Source organism: Balearica regulorum, chromosome 4 (assembly GCF_011004875.1).
Source record: "Balearica regulorum gibbericeps isolate bBalReg1 chromosome 4, bBalReg1.pri, whole genome shotgun sequence".
Taxonomy (NCBI): domain Eukaryota; kingdom Metazoa; phylum Chordata; class Aves; order Gruiformes; family Gruidae; genus Balearica; species Balearica regulorum.
In genome coordinates this window covers 13,441,043-13,459,691 of record NC_046187.1, presented here as the reverse complement: position 1 = coordinate 13,459,691, position 18,649 = coordinate 13,441,043, and the positions used below count along the sequence as shown (strand labels likewise).

General features: G+C 39.4%; 1 protein-coding gene across 2 annotated transcripts in view; it reads left to right on the top strand.

The window, feature by feature from the left end:
- TBC1D9 (TBC1 domain family member 9) overlaps positions 1–16,359 on the top strand; it is a 48,153-nt gene extending 31,794 nt beyond the window's left edge. The window contains exons 12-21 of one of the 2 annotated variants that reach the window (XM_075751203.1): positions 573–858; positions 1,984–2,113; positions 4,170–4,268; positions 4,391–4,459; positions 5,792–6,032; positions 11,729–11,794; positions 13,053–13,139; positions 14,030–14,104; positions 14,243–14,343; positions 15,279–16,359. In XM_075751203.1, coding sequence (XP_075607318.1) covers positions 573–858; positions 1,984–2,113; positions 4,170–4,268; positions 4,391–4,459; positions 5,792–6,032; positions 11,729–11,794; positions 13,053–13,139; positions 14,030–14,104; positions 14,243–14,343; positions 15,279–16,004 — 1,880 coding nt within the window. In that variant the 3' untranslated portion in view covers positions 16,005–16,359. The remainder of the gene's footprint in view (positions 1–572; positions 859–1,983; positions 2,114–4,169; positions 4,269–4,390; positions 4,460–5,791; positions 6,033–11,728; positions 11,795–13,052; positions 13,140–14,029; positions 14,105–14,242; positions 14,344–15,278) is intronic. The other variant, XM_075751204.1, reaches the window with a different exon arrangement.
- The last annotated feature ends 2,290 nt before the right edge of the window (positions 16,360–18,649 follow it).

Below are 18,649 nucleotides of genomic sequence, written 5' to 3'. Positions count from 1 at the left end.
GATGGAAACCAGAGCTTTGGCAATTTGCGGTAGAAGTCTTTGTCCCTGTTTACCCCTGATTTGAAAGGGCACGACTATCTGAAATCTATTGCTGTCAGGTGACAGTTTCCTTGTGTGTGTGAAAGTGAATGGGTCTTCAGTTTATCATGGAAATTGTCTTTACTGTAGCTCACGCATGCTTGAGATACTCATTCAGCCTTAGATATTATTCTCCCTGCCTGCTTAAGACACTGATGTTATGGCATGGATTTGTATAACACACACTTCTCTTGAAATCCAAAGCCATCATATAACTTCTGTAGGTGCTAGACCCTTTGTTAGCTCTTACAAAGTATATAATTAAAACAAACAAACAAAAAAACTTGTTACAGTTCAATTTGTATGCACAGCTCAGTAGTGGAACAGAATTTGTTATTTATTTGAAAGAAAATGTGTGTAAGCATTATGTAGAATATTCTCAGGTTTTGTATTTTATATCTAGAATATATGTATATATTTTTTTCTCCCCTAAATGGTGATGTGGTCAGTTGCTTCCGATTTAATGGATATCCAACGTTATTTATTTTCAACAGGAGCATTGGTGGATCAGGGTGTCTTCGAAGAGCTGGCTCGTGACTATGTTCCACAGCTTTATGACTGCATGCAGGACTTGGGTGTAATATCCACCATTTCCCTGTCCTGGTTCCTCACTCTTTTCCTCAGTGTAATGCCATTTGAAAGTGCAGTGGTGGTTGTGGATTGTTTCTTCTGTGAAGGAATAAAGGTGATATTTCAATTAGCGCTCGCTGTCCTCGATACTAATGTAGACAAGCTGCTCATCTGTAAAGATGATGGAGAAGCCATGACAGTCTTGGGAAGGTATTTATTACAGAAAATAAAGTCTCTTCAGTTTATTTTTCTCTTTGCTTACTTTTCTGATTTGTGGTGTTCTGTGTTGAAATGCTCAATTTAAACCAGTACAACAGATGTAAATCTTTTACACACTTATAGTCCCCTTTCACCCATATAAGGTACTCTTTACATTATCTTAAAATAATGTTAAGTGACCAACAAGATATAAATTCTTCTTTCAAGACATTCAAATAAACTTCCCAAACCTGGTATTAGCAACTTATTTGGTTGATTATTTTAGTTAATTAAATAGGTTTTGTTACTTCATCTTTCACCTGTTACTTTTTAAATGCTGCTAAGAAAAAGCCTTGATCTCTAGGGAAATTGTTTTGGGAATGGACTAAACAGAACTCAGAAGAATTCGGTAGGCTCTTGAATGAATAGATTTCAGTGAAACAGGAGGCTGATAAATAGACTGGATTGAGTCATTTAATACAAACTAATACTGCTGAGTGTAACCTCTGATTTCCTCGTGTTTGGTAGTAGTGTTTAGTTTTCAAGATCCTGCTGAAATTTTGGACATTTTTTTCCTAGTAAGTTTCATTAGCATAGCTTTACTGAAGTCTGTTTTTAATTTCTTTGGAATTAAAGACAACCGTGGTTGTGTTTTCTCTGAAGTAAGCCCTAGTGCTTGAGGATTTAAGTGTTCTGCAGCTGGAGGGTAGAAGACAGATGATCTACAGGGGCTGCATGGGTGTGAGAAACAAGCCCTTAAAGCCCCTTGCAGCGAGGCTGGGCAGTAGTAGGACAGAGGGTATGTAGGCTGAAGCACACAGACCCTTGTTCCCATGGTGTCATAATTCCCTTAGCATATTTAAACAGCCAGAAGCAACAAACCTCATTTGTGGCTGGCTATATTTGAGCTATTTGTTGATAAGGGTAATGAATTACCAGGGTTTACCTCAGCCCTCTTTGAGAAAAAGCAGTGTTAGGATTTGTCAAATGACTGATGTCAAAAATTATTTATTGCATTAGTAGAGAGTGGCTTGATCATTTTTACATTTAATAGTAAATATGTAATCCTTATTCTGTTAACCCTCAGAAGGGAGGGTGTACAAATGAATCTTGGGCTTTTTTTTTTTTTTTCACCAGATATTTGGACAGCGTAACTAATAAGGACAGCACTCTTCCACCCATTCCTCATCTTCACTCACTGCTCAGTGATGATGTAGAGCCTTATCCTGAGGTGGATATCTTCAGACTGATCAAGTCTTCCTATGAGGTAGGATGGGACTTCTTAAAAGGAACTTGCCAACCCACACTAGTTCTGCTTTACAGACGAATTTGATACTCTATAGTCTGGCTTTGCTTGGAACTGAAAGAACATAAAAGAAATTACAGACTCATCTCAGAAGTCTGATATGGGTCAGGGGAGAAGCGTTAGTGTTTCTTTTTCTTTTAACCAAAGCTTTTAATTGGAGCTGTTTGTATAGAAGCCTGCAGCATCAAAGGTGAGCAGCCCGCAACCAAAAAGTCATTTACAAACAAAAGGCTGAACTTGTAATTCAAAAAAGGTTAATTCTTATCTAAGCTTTTTCATGCTTTTCCAAACTGAAATATTAGTGAAATCTACATGATTTCAGAAGACCTTTCTATTATCAGTGGAACTTTGGTTTTTTTACCTTTGTGGTTTGGTGGTTTCGGGGGGTTTTTTTGTTTGTTTGGTTTTTTTGGTTGGTTGGTTTTTGTTTTGGTTTGTTTGGTTTTTTTTTTTTTTAGCAAGTGCTGATTATGGCCATGGACCACTGGCTTCTGTATTATCACCAACGCTAAAAAAAATTTCAATATTTCAGGTGAAAGGAGCTGGTAATAACTAATATCTGTAAAGCACAGTACAAAGCCTACAAGAAGCCTGAGATTTGCAAACCAATTTCATTGCCCTTAAATTTTAAAAATAATCCATCAGTTAAAATACCCCTAATGATTACACTGACATTATTTTTTTTTAATAAAAAATAAAGAAAAACTTTCAATACTTGTTCGTCTTAATTTCCTTTTTTCCTTCTGTTGACATACAGGGTAAAGTAGTATTTTTAGTTCAAGATGTAGGTTCATACTTGGCAATATGACAGCTGTTTCAGAGGTACTTCCTATGTCCCTAAAACCTCCTTGCTTTAGTAACATGATATGTATTTAACAAGGAAGTAGGTAGTCCTTAGTGTGTTCCATGCTGAAGGGCAAACTGACTCAAGTTAGATGTATTGTTCTTCTCCTTCACACAATGTTAGAATGGTGAGAAGGATGGTTCTGTGAAATTCTATTTCCCTTGTATTTTTCTGATTTCCTCATCATGAAGACAGCTTGCAGTGGCTTAACTGCTTTTAGATGAATAACCTGACTCCATGCAGAGACAGTCTGTCATTTTGGGGCTTATGCAGCACAGAACCTTGTAGCTCCTTCTAGATAAATAGTCAGCTGTACTCCAGTATAATTAGGCAAAGCAAATGGGATGGGGAGTGCAGAACTGTGAGGAAAGCAGGAGTTGGTTGCAAAGAGAGAATTAGTTTCAGGAGAGTCGTCATTGTTGGTTGATTTGATTATCAAAAAAAACCCTTAACAATTCAATAGTAAAATATCTAGATAAGACTTCATGGCTTCTGTTACTCAATGACTGTTACGTTCCTCCATTAGTTGTGTGTTGTTATTCCGAAGAGGTTTTCCCCTAGGATGCTTCTGTAGTATATGCAGGAGCTCCCTGAGACTGTTATGTGCATTGTAAAAAAAACCAACCAAACAAACAAAAAACCCTTCTGAAAATAAGACTTGGGCACTTTAGAGAATCTGCTTCCTAATGGAGTTGCATTCTTGATGCTTGGTATCAGATCTTCATGAACATAAGGACTGCTATACTGTCTCAGCTGTTGGAGATCCAGTTAGTCTAAATATCTTCTCTCTTTGTAGCAATTAACAGATATTCCAGGACAAGCTCAAATTAAACCCTGCATAAGGAATTATGAAACAATCTATTCATAGAGATTTGCCAAGCAAGAAATTTCTAACTGCTGAGATTATGGTTTGAAATGTCAGGATTTGTAACTTAATAAAGATCTTCTGAATCAGATGAAAATAAGTTATTGGGAAAAATAAAATCTAGTTATATATTACTGAAGTCTTCATAACTTTGTCATGCGTTAGAAAAATACCTTAACAGCAGTTTTTTAAATAAACCATTTATGGTATGTCACATAATTAAATTAATTTCTCAAATACATTAAAGGCAAGCTAAGTATTCCAAATATTAATACACAGACTATCCTGCACTTCTCTTCTCTTTTAAGAAATTTGGAAGTATCCGAGCAGATTTAATTGAACAAATGAGATTCAAACAAAGGCTGAAAGTTATCCAAACCCTTGAAGATACTACAAAACGCAATGTGGTAAGTACTTGAAATAATGTTCTTTGCAAAGATTAAGGTCAGTCAGTTTCTGAAATTTAAGTTAGCTTTTCAATTAGACATGGATTTCAAATCCGTAAACTCTTAATATTATGTTTCAAAAGGTACGAACTATTGTGACAGAGACTTCTTTTACTATCGATGAACTGGAGGAACTGTACGCTCTTTTCAAGGTAAAGCCAAGTGAAGATAAGATCATGTGCCTGCAGGAAATGCAAATGTTTATTTTTGATATGGGACTGTGTCTAACGACCAAGGTTGAGTCTGTGAGTTACTTACTGTCAGGTATCTTAATACAAAATTGAATTAGCTGCTGTGCTATGAAATACACACACAAAAAACCCCAAACCCAAACCTCAAACAGTTTTTAAAAGCTCAGGAAATAAGTAATTCACTAAATTATTTGTCCATGGTAAAAAATGAATATACGGATGAAAACTATTATCATGAGAAAGCGAATAGATAGAGGCTTTTGATCAGTCTTTAGAAACTTACATATACATGTCTCTACCTGACCCAAGTTTTGGAATTTAGCACAGAAAGACCTTTATTCTATTATCTCAGACAGTTAATACTTCCATATTGTAACAGCTGATTTTTGCCATTGTTAAGGATTTAATGTATTACATGGAAACTTAGTGTCACAAAGTGATGTGTCTTTCTAAGTTGATTATAGAGCAATACCATTAGATCCACAAATTTAAAGGTGAGCAGTTAAAATGCTTTAGCTTCACCTTCATGCACAGTGCCTTAAAACAAGGTATTTTATTCCTCTGTTTTGTTATAACAGAGATTTTTTTGATATACCATGAAGAATTTCTTTCCTCTCAATTTCCCATCTGTAATGTCAGGTCTTACAATTGTCCAAATCCTGCAGTGCCTTCTTTTCAGTCTTCTATGGAATCATTGAGACAGAGTCAGACATCCACCCCAGTGGATCACTGTGCAGTGCTGGGATCTCTTTCTCTAAGCTTCTGAATCGTTTTGAATTAGATTCCACCAAAATTAGCTCCAGAACTTTCACTGACTTAGACAAAAAGAGTAGGATTTTGTATGTTATTTTTGAGACTATACAGTTCAACAAAAAATATTTCAAATAAATAGCTATTTTCATATGCTCTGAAGTTAAAGATTTCATAAGAGTCCATCCCCTTTCTGACTTGACTCTGTGATGAGGTTGAAGGGGGTGACTAAGCACAACAAGCCAGTGTATATATGCAAGTCATAGCTGCTCACTGCTCTGTTCAAAACAGGTATTTCATGTTTCATCTGCCAGAAAAAGTTTTGCTTCATCTTCTTTTGTAGAGGGATGTCTTTCCATGGTGGGTACAGGAGAAATATCTTTCAGCATTGCAAGGGCTAGGTAGATGGAAATACATCTGTTAGTCTTGTGTTGTTTTAATAATGTATGTGTATGAGTTGTTTGGATTTTTTTTTTTATCATTGATAGCAACAAATTGTTTACAGAGGTGATGACAATCTCACAGCATTTGCCTTCTGTTCAGGCAGAACATCTGACTAGCTGCTACTGGGGAGGAAACAGCAATGCTATTGACCGGCATGATCCCAGCCTGCCTTATCTGGAGCAGTACCGTATTGACTTTGAGCAGTTCAAAGGGATGTTCGCTCTCCTCTTCCCTTGGGCGTGTGGAACTCATTCAGATGTATTAGCTGCGCGCTTATTCAGGCTTCTTGATGAAAATGGAGACTTGCTCATCAACTTCCGTGAATTCGTGTCTGGGCTAAGTAAGGAGAATTCACAGTACGCTTAAAATAATCTGACCAAAACAGTTTGTTTCTAAAGGAGACCCAAGTCCTTCAGAAACACAGATGTTATATTAGCTATCAGATATAATGAGTTTGATATATACCAATTTGCATAAGTCACCTTTGTTTTAAGAGCTGTTCATGCTACTGTTCATTTTATCATGCTTGTCACATTGGTTCCCACTGGGGTTCATGCTGGTCTCAGTAGGAGCATCCACATTAACCAGTGGTGTATCGCACTGGGAGAAGGACCACACATGAACTACACATCCATTGGCATCTGAGGATTTCTCTAACCGCTAACTCTCAATGTGAAAAATTACCTGCAACTTGTGTGCTTAATGGTGTGATTACTTCTAATTTAAGTATTTCCTTTGGGAAAGTCTTCTGTATGTTCTGTAGTGTTCCTCTCTCAGTGACACTGCATTTTGTTATCTACTCCTTAAATTTTCCCTGAAAATTAGAGTCATAGAATAGTTTGGATTGGAAAAGACCTTTAAGATCATTGAGTACAACTGTTAACATAGCACTGCCAAGTCCACCACTAAACCATGTCCCTAAGCACCACATCTACGCGTCTCTTTAAAAACCTCCAGGGATGGCAACTCAACCACTTCCCTGGGCAGCCTGTTCCAGTGCTTCGGTGAGGAAATTTTTCCTAACATCCAATCTAAACCTCCCCTGGCACAACTTGAGGCCATTTTCTCTTGTCCTATCACTTGTTACTTGGGAGAAGAGACCAACACCCACCTCACTACAACCTGCGTTCAGGTAGTTATAGAGAGCGATAAGGTCTCCCCTCAGCCTCCTTTTCTCCAGGCTAAACAACCCCAGTTCCCTCAGCCACTCCTTGTAAGAACTGTTCCCCAGACCCTTCACCAGCTGTGTTGCCCTTCTCTGGATATGCTCCAGCACCTCAGTGTCTTTCTTGTAGTGAGGGGCCCAAAACTGAACCCAATACTCGAGGTGCAGCCTCACCGGTGCCGAGTACAGGGGGACGATCACTTCCCTGGTCCTGCTGGCCACACTATTGCTGATACAAGCCAGGACTACACTTCCCACTGATAGAAGTCTGCTGGCACCCCACATATATGTGTCCCTGTGTGAGAGGAAGGTATCTCACCTCACAGAATATATGCAGTGAGAAGTACTACCTATATTACTTCTGAAATCAATAACCAAGGTGGCAGACTGAGAGAGAGAGCAGGATGGAAGTCACCTGAAAAGGAGAAAGTGGAGGTGCAGGTCAGACAGGGAGGCTGAATGTCGTTAATGGCAAGCTTTCAAGACATGAAAGTCAATATTGCAACAAAGGGAGTGTGCAAGCCCCAGGATTAACATGGAGAAGCAAAGATGAGGCAGGAGCTAGCCCCTCCTTTTTTGAATATAGCAGGAATTATTCCCTGTAAGTGACAAACATCTCACCATCTAGCATGTGTTATTTCATGGCAACCTGATGTTTCCTTCAGCTTTACATTTTGATCCTTTTTGAGAGAAAAAGATTTCCCAATCTGGCTTTCAGCAGCTCTTTGTAATCGTATTTTTAAGCATTAGGGCTCCAAATGCAGCCTGCATTAAACCCCCTGTACAGCAATGGTAACGCCTGTTCTCTCACAGTGCAAAATAGCTATGTGACGGTAAAACTGATTGCACATCTCCCCTTCGCACCTCCCAAAAAACCAGTCCTTCCTATGACGCAGTTCTGAATTGTATTTGAGGGACTGTTTACCAGGTAACGCTTAATGGCCTTTTGAGACATGACCCATGGATAAACTACTCTTGCTGCTTACAGGATGCTGTTAATCACAATCAACCAGTTATTGCTTGAGACAGCATGTTGTAGAACCAATAATGAGTAATAAGAACAAGGAACAGTGAGCACTGTGAACAGAAATGAATGTAAAATGCACAAATGTGGCTATAAGCCAACATGACTGAAGTAAAATCTTCAATGGGCTAAACAATCAAAATTACCCATTCTGCAAAACCACACTTTTTTTTTCAGAAACTAAGCCAAACGTGGCATAGCTTGAAAACTTTTTTTTTTTTTTAAAAAAAAGAAAACCCTCCCAAGCCCTTTTTTGTTTAAGCATATGAATGATGGCAAGGACAACACAGCAAAAACAACATGGGATTTTTTTGAGGATATTTTACCATGCCCCAGGACTTTTAAACATTCCATAAATATCAGCTGCTTCAGTCTGCCTCACCAACCCAATATGCCTTGGCTAGGAAAATCTCCTAAATGAGGAATATCTTCTGTTGGAGCAAGACGCATTTGCTCAACAGGGGCCTGTGTCACCTTTTCCTTGTGGCTATCCAGAAAGAGTGGTCAGAGGGTGGGCATTCTGGAGGTGACCTCTCTCTCCTTACTGTGTCCAAACAGCAGTATTGGACTCTGGCCCTGGTTACTCAAGTCTAGCTTTCCTAAAGGAAGCGTCCTATTCAAGTAGTTCTCAGAGGGTGGTGGTTGATGGCTCAAGTGGCCAATGCACCTGGAGCATCTCCATTTCACAGCTCTCTCTTTCAATGGCCTTATTCCATGTATCCATAAGGATTTGTTCCCTCGAAGCCTCTCTTTGATGCTACTGACTCCTTCCAGGAGCTCCATGAAGAGGAGGTAAAAAGGTGTGCTGTGTCCCCTTGTGTGGGCTCATGGCCCATTTTTTGTGTCAGCATTAAATTGTTGGGATATGAGAGCGCTGTAATCGTAATTGGGAATCTCCATTTCCTTTCATAGCCCCTGCAGCAAATAGCTCAAGAACCTCCTACTTCAGGTGCCTCTAGGGCCTCAGCTGAGTAAAGATGGAACAACCTGGCATGTTCTTCTGTACATTTACTCTGTGTCGTGTTACTGTAAGTTCAAATAAAGGAGTGATCTTGTTTAGCTTGCTCTAGGAGTTGTGCTGCTCAGAAAAGGTTTATGAGGTGTTTGGGGTATTCATGAAGCAGCCCACCTGCTCCCTCATACCACACTGGATTATAGCATGTTAGTTGTTGACTCAGGATCCCAGTGAGCTAGAGAAATTTCCACATAGTCTCAGTGGCCCCCCGCCTCCTATCATGTTTTTGCAATGCCCCTTTCTCAGAGCATGCAGCTCTTCCACATCTCCAGTGACTGCTGCTGACTACAGCACTCGCCACAGCCACGTGTAAAAGTTGGCACTGTGAAAACTCTGTCTCGAGGAGTACCTGAGTGGTTTTTGTTTGGGTTTGTTTTTTTGGTTTTTTTTTGTTTTTTTTTCTGAGGACAGCTTTTCTCCAAGCACAGATTGCAGGAGGATATTCAGAAAGTAGAGTGTTAGCCTCACCACTTTTCCGATCCTTTCATGGAGCTAAATGTTGTACAAACCCTCTGCAACGGAGGATATTCAGAAAGTAGAGTGTTAGCCTCACCACTTTTCCGATCCTTTCATGGAGCTAAATGTTGTACAAACCCTCTGCACCCACCTGTGTTCAAGGGAGCGCCAACTGAAGCCAATGCTTTTATATCACTATTAAGTTTTATTTTGACAGAATAAAGTTCTAACCTGTTTAATTACTTTGTTAATGGCCTCAAAGAAGACGGGGGAAAACTGTGCGCATATGATGTTATGGCCAGGAAAGACTTTGACACCTGCATAGCGTTGACAGAAAAACAGTCAGAGCAGGGGCTCAGGGAAGGTTATTCCTTGTAATTCCATGAAAAGAGGTGTGGTAGTCAGAGCAGGTGTGTGTGAGGACTGGTTGCAGTGTGAAGGTGACAGCTTTCACTGTTCCTGTTTTAGGTAGAAAGATTCCAAGGGTGTAGTCACACTGTCTTCCAAGCACAGTTTCTTCTCTCACCATGAAGTACATTTAAAACTTCTGGATAAAAACTGGCAGTGCATTGTCTAAGTCTTGTTGAAATTTGTTGAAGGTTTTAGGCCCTGTGACTCCAGAATGCCAGGAAGGAAGTATTTCTGGTTGGGACTAAGAATGGTCATGCCACCTCTCCAGTGCTGTTCGCAGGACCTCAGCAGGGTCATCTGCTTTGCTGTTCAGAGGTGCAGAGGCCATGCAGGAGGCCACTGAATTCTCTGGGCTCTCTTGTGAAATTATCCCTGTACTGCAGCATGCAGGTCAAAATGGTGGCCTGAGCTAAGCTATCCACCCACGCAAAGGTCTTCCCTGACTCTCCATAATAGGGGCACATCTACCAGAGTTCCTTTCTTCTGTTGTCTTTATGAATGTAGCCTAATTTTTTTTTATTGTTTTTTTCTATCAATCCTCAGATCTTGGGTAGCCCGCTGCAGCTGTCAGGCAGCTCCTGCACATTTGCCAGTAGGCTGTTCTTCCCTTGGTAAAACTTTCTGACCTCTCCTGGGCGAGACCCAGAGGGTTGTGTCTGAGAGACTCTAATAACATCTTTGATAGACTTGTCCTGCATTGTGTTGTCTTCATTCACGTACGTTTTGAGGGAAAAAGGGCCTGGCGTTAGGAGGCACACACAGATTCATCTCAGGCAAAAAGCAGTAGACGGTTGAGCTTTTTCAGTTCTCTTCACATCTGGGGTCAGGGAGAGGAGAAGCCTCCATGTATCACCAGATATCCTGTGCCCTGGATCCTATTTTGGTGAATGTATCCGTAGCCGTTGCTGGACCCCATCCTGTGCTTTGGTTATTTCACGTCACCTTTAGCAGCGGGGCACTTCACGTGGTACCTGGGTGCATAACCTAAGGCATAGTTTCACCAGAAGAGAAAGAGTTATCTGCACGGTCTGGTACACCAGACAGGAACATAAGGAGGTTTTGTGTTTAAAAAGGACTAAGTTGAAAGTAAAATGGCTAATGTAAGTGTGCTCAATTCTTTGGCCCAATGTCTGTATTTACTGTAATCTTAAGCTTTACAGTAGACTGTGATTGTTAGTATTTGCCAAACCACACTTTGTAGTTTGCATAGCAGAGTTGATAAGGTAGTCTGTAAGGTAAAATAAATCTCTGCATGACCTCATTAATGAAGGTTAATTCATTTATGAATTTGTTATAACAAATTTATGAAGTCTGATTATCAGTTATTTCAGTACTTTAAAATTAGCTAATATCCATTTAATTAATTGGAAGGAGGGGCTACAATAGACTGCTTGGATTTCATATAGCTAATTGTAGTGTAGACCAGAAAGGAATAGGGGTTGAGTTGGATAAATCACTAGAAAGTATTGCCTGCACATCAGCTTAGCGTGTGGCTAAGCTGTGATAAGTGTTGTTTACTTGAATTTCTCTCTCTCTTTTTTCTTTTTTCTTTTTTCTTTTTTTTTTTTTTTGTAAATATCTTATTCTTCTAAATCATGTGATGCTATTATTGGATTCTCAGATCAGAAAGTTTGAAGTTGACATAAAAGGGTCTTAACTTTCAGCTGGAGGCCTTTCTGAGTGGTAACATGATGATCATAGATTATTTTTGAGTATTATAAAATAGACATTTAATGAAGGTTGAAGTACAAAGTTCAGGGTAAGGTGGTCTGTGTTCTCTTCTATTTCTGCAGCAGACCGTATGATCTTAGAAGTCAAGTGACTGCCTTATGATCTCAGGCTGTAAAGGGAGTACAGTGCTTCCCAGAGTGAATGTAGCCGCTTCTAAAACAAAATGTTGTAGCAATAATAAACAGAATGGCATTGAATGCTAAGTATTAACACACTGTATATAATGCTGTTTAGGTGCAGCATGCCATGGAGATCTCACAGAGAAGCTGAAGCTACTGTATAAAATGCATGTTTTGCCTGGTAAGTAAATGACGTTAGAATAGCTGTCATCTTATTGAGAACAGAAATTTGGAGCAGAGTTGTTTATGACTAGGTTTCCCAATTAAGAATTAATTTCTGGGAATTACTGTAGCTGTTTATCTTATTGTTTATCAATAAGAGACTTTCTACCATAACCAGACATGGATTTGGAAAGTCTGAAAGCACCCATCCAGCCCTCTATTGCTCCAGCCACTAACAGGCCATTTATATTTGTCTCTTGCCTGTTTAGCTGGGGTTGGTGACTTCCTCCATGCATTACAAATACAGGGTTCTTCAGCATTTGTTACTGTAACACACGTTATTTAACAGTGAAGCTAGCTTAAAATGTTCCTGCGTGCCCTGGCTACTCGTTTCTGTCCCCAGGCTTTCTTCGCGGTTTCCCCTCTGGGCAGTTACACCTGTTTGGAGAGGGAAGCTCCAGATCATGTCATAGATGTGTTTTCCAGGGAGCTGTACAAACTGTTGGACTCAGCTTAGTGAGAAAGGCAGTTTAGGGTGGAGAGGGAATGGAAACGTCTCAAAACAGTTTTGCCTCTGAAGAAAATGATATCTGGGAATTATGTCCTCTCTGGCTTGTCACACGTGTGCCATAAAGAGCCTATTGCTGTCCTCACTGAATCTGCGATTTAAGGATGTTGCAACTATTTGGGTAGTTTAATTCTTGTGCACATTTACATCCTCTGGTAAAGATCTCTAAAAGCTTTGAGAGGACATTCGCCTTCACGTGCTTTGAACATGTGTCCCTGATTGCTCCCAGCTGGCTTTGCTGGAGATAGGCTTGAGTGATTCACTAATTTAACTGGAAAAAAAATACAATTTTATTGAACTATAACAGAAGACACCCATTTTTAAGATTGCAGCTTCTGGTATTCAGGGACTAGTAAGCTCATAGCAAATCATGACAGACTGTCTCCAGCTAGGAAAGGGTTCATACCTTGCTTAGGACACGCTGAGCTGCATGGAAGAAAGTAATGGAAGCAGATGTGAGAAGATGGGCAAGCTGGCCTCTGAAGGCAAACAGCTACTTGTTTGTTAGACAATATTGGCTATCAGGGAGGAGGCAGTACAGGTCCAGTTGTTCATCTCCTGTGAGCTGAAAAGAGATGATCCCTAACCCATCACAATCTCACACTTTTATTGCTAGAAACTGATGTTCTAAGTGAATCAATTGAAAGGTGTTCTAGTTTTTAATTAAAGGGTGGAATTGTTAATGAACGAATTTTATTATATTGCTTAGATCCATCCCCTGAGCAAGAAGAGCCAGACTCTGCTTTTGAAGCTACTCAGTACTTTTTTGAAGACATCACACCAGAATGTACACACGGTAGGCATCTTTTGTCTCAGGCATGAAAAGATGAGGTAATACATTTCAAACATCATGTCTTTTTAGGAAGCTACTTTTTTATTAGATTGAACTTCGTAAGTGAAGTATTCTCTGTAAAAAGAAGAACGTAGTCTCTGTAGATACCTTGATATCCTTAGCAGTGCAGGTGTGTGTAGACTAAGAACTCCCCTGGATTGTGCATTGCACAAGTACCCTCAGAATAATGTCATCAGCATGTTGCAATAGAAGTAATTTTGTGATAAGTGCAGCATATATGCCTTGATGGAGAATGAGAATAAATATATTTGCTTTCCAGATATACTTGGATCAGAACTTAAAATATTCTAAAAAATGGAAGCCAAAAGATACATCAAAATGTAGTTCAGCAGTTTGAAATCTTTTTGTGCCCTAATGAGAACCTGGGTCTCATTGCTGTTGTCTTAAATGGCATTCTCTTTCTGGAGATATTTGATGTTACGTTTCTCTCTGATTCAAGAAAAATATCACCCATCCTTCAGATTACAGGGGGAAGGAAGGTTGTAAACCAGAGATGGCAATTTTGAGTCCTGATAGACAAAAGAAGATGCACTAATATAATCACCAAACATATATCATGCTGGAAGCTGTTTGTGTTGTGGTGACACAGGCTAATCATTGCACTACACAAACCAACCCTAATATGGTCCCTGTCTTAGTATTTATATTACTAATCATATGGAATTTGTCAGCAGATTTAAGAATAAGCAAAAGTCCTCATTTAGTCCTACCCTTTTTACTCAGCGTTTTCTGCAGTGTCAACATTTTCTTTATTTTGCACTGTACACATGAAAACTATGTATGTATCTAAAACCACACTGATCTCTCTCTCCCCCTGCCCCTCCACTTCCTAGTTGTTGGCCTAGACAGCAGGAACAAACAAGGAGTAGATGATGGGTTTGTTACAGTGAGTCTGAAAACAGACAAAGGTATGCATGGTGTCTCCATTTGAATTACATCTTTCATTTCTTGTAAAGATGCTGCTTTTGAAAATGGAAAAAAAAAGTATTAACATAAGGTTTCGTCATGGACTTTTCCTGCATCTCTGGGTAATTTGTTTGCAATAGGCAAGAAGAGCTCACAAGAGAATCGAAATTATCTGAGAATGTGGAACCAAGAGAATAAGTCCAAAGCAAAAAACACAAAGGACTTGCCCAAACTGAATCAGGTACTTCTGCTGACACTTATTTTTCATTAACTTTAAACTTTCTTCACATACCTATAAATATGCAATACATCAACACTGAATAAAGGTTTTATTTTGAGGCAGATACTTTTACTGGAGCACTAGTCAGCTGACTACAGAAGTTAGTTGTTTTCAACATACTGTAACTGGCGTTAGCTCCCAAAACATACTAAAAATAAGACACACACATTAGGAATGACAACATATTATTCTGATTTCTAGACAAAGGGTGATATGACACTGAATATCACCAGTTAGCTCACAACGTCTGATACACATTACCTGAAAGAAGTATTTTATATTTTGTGATTTATACTGTCGGTCTCATTCCCCTTAGAGCCATAGCTGCTGAGGAGGAGACCCATTGGGACAGCTGTTTCCTCCAGAGCATATAGGGAAGGTTTATTCCCTGGGAACAATGCTTCTTACTTAAGGCAGCCCTAAGTAAATATCCTTCCTATTTAATTTGTGAGTTTTTAATTGCATCCAACTAAGTTACCACTGTCAATTAAAAGAGTGCTGCAGGTCTCTTATTTCATTTTTTATTACTTCTCATCAGTTTTATCGGACCCCTAGTTACACTGAGTATCACTCCTACAAGAAAATCCACCAAAATGAATGCCAAGTGTCTCACTGCTCACCCTCTGTTGCCCTCCTGTGGCTGCAGAGAAATAAATTTGTCATATGTTGGAGGAAACATCCAGCAGTTTGTTCTAAATAGCTTTGAGAGAGGCAACACATCTGGCTGCCCAGTCACAGAAAATGCTTTCTGGACTGCACCTAGATTATATCCAGTTTCAGTTTAATTGCATAAACTGTTGCATCATACCTCCATTCCAAACTTTTTAAACTGATTTGGTAGATCTCAGTCTGATTTGTTTTTCACTCTCATTCATGTTTCCTCCCTCTGTGTTTAGGGGCAATTCATTGAACTGTGCAAGACAATGTACAATATGTTTAGTGAAGACCCCAATGAACAAGATCTGTACCACGCGACCGCTGCTGTGACAAGCTTGCTTTTGGAGATAGGTGAGGTTGGTAAGCTCTTCAGTGTGCAGCCCACGAAAGAGACAGACAGCAGCAGTAACAATTGCAGCAAAACTATTCAGAGCGAGCTGTTTCAGAAGAAGGAGCACCAGCAGTACCCCCTCGAGCAGCACAAGCCGTTCCAAAGCAGCCTCGTCACCAACGATGAGGAGGCTGTTTGCAGTGACAGCACCCTGGGCATGCAGATGGAAGACATTAAGCTCGAAGACTCTTCTCCCAGAGACAACGGAGCCGGTTCTTCCATGCTCATTTCCGATGACGATACAAAAGATGACAGTTCGATGTCCTCCTACTCAGTACTGAGTGCAGGTTCACATGAAGAAGAGAAGCTGCACTGCGAGGACATCGGTGAAGACACCGTTTTGGTACGGAGCAACCACACCACTTCTCTTCGCAGAAGCACGAGCATTGACAGAGACTGGGCCATTACCTTTGAACAATTTTTAGCCTCCCTCTTGACTGAGCCAGCGCTGGTTAGGTACTTCGACAAGCCTGTGTCCATGATGGCCAGGATTACTAATGCTAAAAACGTAAGGATGATGGGCAAACCAATAACCTCGGCCAGTGACTATGAAATCTCTACTATGTCGGGATAAAAGGCAGTCGGGTTTTTTTATTTATTTTTTTTATTCTGTATTTATTAGTACCTGGCACAGGCCCTGGTATTTTCAAAACATGATTGTTTTCACTAATGTGAAAATGTTGGGGTGCAAACTTAACTATCTTGAAGTATAATCACTCTTTCTGTGGGAAATGTTACACAAATGCAAATTTTATTCAAAATACTGAAAAAAAAACCCAGTTGTCAGTGAAGTGTGTGTATTATTAACCTTGCTGTCGATATAAAATGGTAAAGATTAGTTCTTAATTTCTAAATGTAAACTTAATGCCAATATTTATGTGCATTTTTAAAATAGACATATATAGAAATCTGATTCTTGGGGGGAAAAATGAACAAAACAAGAAGTATGTAAAATTTAAAGGGACACTCCCAACCTGAATAGGACTGCAGGTGAAATTAAGTTCCAGGCAACATCCCTGAAGGATAATTTTATTTCATATAACTTTTTTTTTTTCCCAAAGAGGATAAAGTGTTTTAACATATGATTCAATTTTATTTTTCTGAATCTATAAAAGATCAATTCAGTGACACCTGCCTGGCTCCTAACTTCCTCTGTCTGAGACTGGTATGCTCAGATAAAAGCGAGAAGTCCACCTCAAGCCGAGCTGGCACATCAGGCGTATGCAGTTAGACGTGATGATTTCTGCTCCGACAGAAGGCAGAGCCCATTTGCCTTTCCCTGGGTTTTGCCTTTCCTCTGGCTGCGCCAAACCCAGCAGAGAGAAAAGCCCTTTCCCAGCTGTGGCCACCAAGGAAAGGTCTCCAGCATGACCCTGCCTGGAGCTGTGTTCCCAACCAGTGGACTTGGAAGCTTTGCTGGTCTGCTCCAAAGACAGCATATGCAGGTCCCAGAGCAGATTGGTAGAATCTCTTTTTAAAAATTGAAAGCTGTTTTTAAAAGTTAAAAAAAAAAAAAAAATATATATATATATACACTTCTAAGGCTGGATTTACAGCATATATAGCTTAGCTCTTAAAACTAACCTTTACCACCAACCTATTATATCCTTGTTAGATTAAGAAAATAAAAACCTGTATTGCATAAGTCTTCATTTACAACAGTGTAAAGTAGCAGTAATGAAAAAAATCTGCAAGATAATGTAACTGAATGTTTAAGTCTTACTGAGAACACTGTCACTTTATATAAAATGAATAGTATCCTGTATCAACTTACTGAATAATATGTTAAAATGAAAACTGGAGCACCTGCACTTTGAATCCTTGCTTCTTTTATACAGATATTCAGGATTATTTTTTTTTTAATTTTGTTAGCTGTTTTTTAATTGATATTTGTTCGGTTCAGGATCATGCCTACATGCCTAATCTTTATTTGCTGTTTTGAGAATATTTTCTGTAGAATACTGTTGATTTTTTTTATACTCCTGTATATTGCATTCATGTAACTTGCAGATTTTTTAGCAGAAGCTATGTTTAATTCTTTTGTTTTAAAAGAATGCTTTTAAACTGTCAGATGATGTGGTTTTTAACCACAAATAGGTAATGTGAACAAATAAAGTACACTCTGCACAGATTTGATTTTTAACTATTAAAGTCATGCTAGAGGGAAAAGTAGGTGATTGTGTTTTATTACGTAGACAAATGACTTTGGATCTTCAACACCAGGTTTCAGAACAAAACCATTTGTTGTTTCCAGGCCTGGTTTTGTTTAACACTCAGACATGTTTAATTCCAGCTGCAACAAGCAACCCACATGAGCTTCTCTCACGCTACCCCATTTCATTAAATCATGTTCCCTGCTACGCTCACGTTTGGTGAGAACGGTTGTTACAACTTTTTAAGACCCCCAGATATGTTATGACCCGTCTGTGCTTTGCTCGGTGGGTGTGCTTTTAAGGCTTTAAATATTAGAATGTAAGCTGAGATGCCAGCCTCAAAACCACGGCAGTGACAGGACAGACATAGATGTGCTCTATTCAGGGAATTATATTTTTGAAACTTACCATCTATTTGTTTGTATATAAAGTTAATTTGCAAAACATGGCTGTTAATTTCTGAGCACCCCTCATACATCCCTTGTCTCAGTTTACTGGTGACTTTTTTTTTCTTTTGTTGGGAGTAGAGTTCTCTCCTTTATAATTTAGCCATATGTAGGCTACATATAGCACTATGAAAAAGCAATATAGTCTTTCTGCAGATGAGTCTATGTGGATTGGTTCACGTGTGTATCAAATAATGATACTCATTTGAAGCCATAATCACCATTTTGAAGGACATGACTTTGTTTTACCTTAAGATGCCACAGCCAGAGCAGGGTGCTTTATAGTAATGCCTGGCAGCTGAGTAAGTCATCACAGAAGTCTTCAGCTCTGAGGTTTAACATCCTTAAGCAGACAGTTGACCTCCTTTAAGTTTGCAGATCCCTAAAATACTTCTCTTCTAGGTGTCTGCCATGGTAAAATGCATTTAAGCCTATCAGCAGTCTTCCACGCACCCCTAGAAATGCACAGATCACAGATGAAGAAGGTTTCTTTATCTTAAAAGGGCTTGCTGGCTTTGCTCCACACCCCACCTGCAGGGCCATGGGTACAAGGTATCATGAAAATTACTTTGCTGTTAAAACTCCTGTAACAAGAAGAGGCATCCACAAGCGGATCTCTG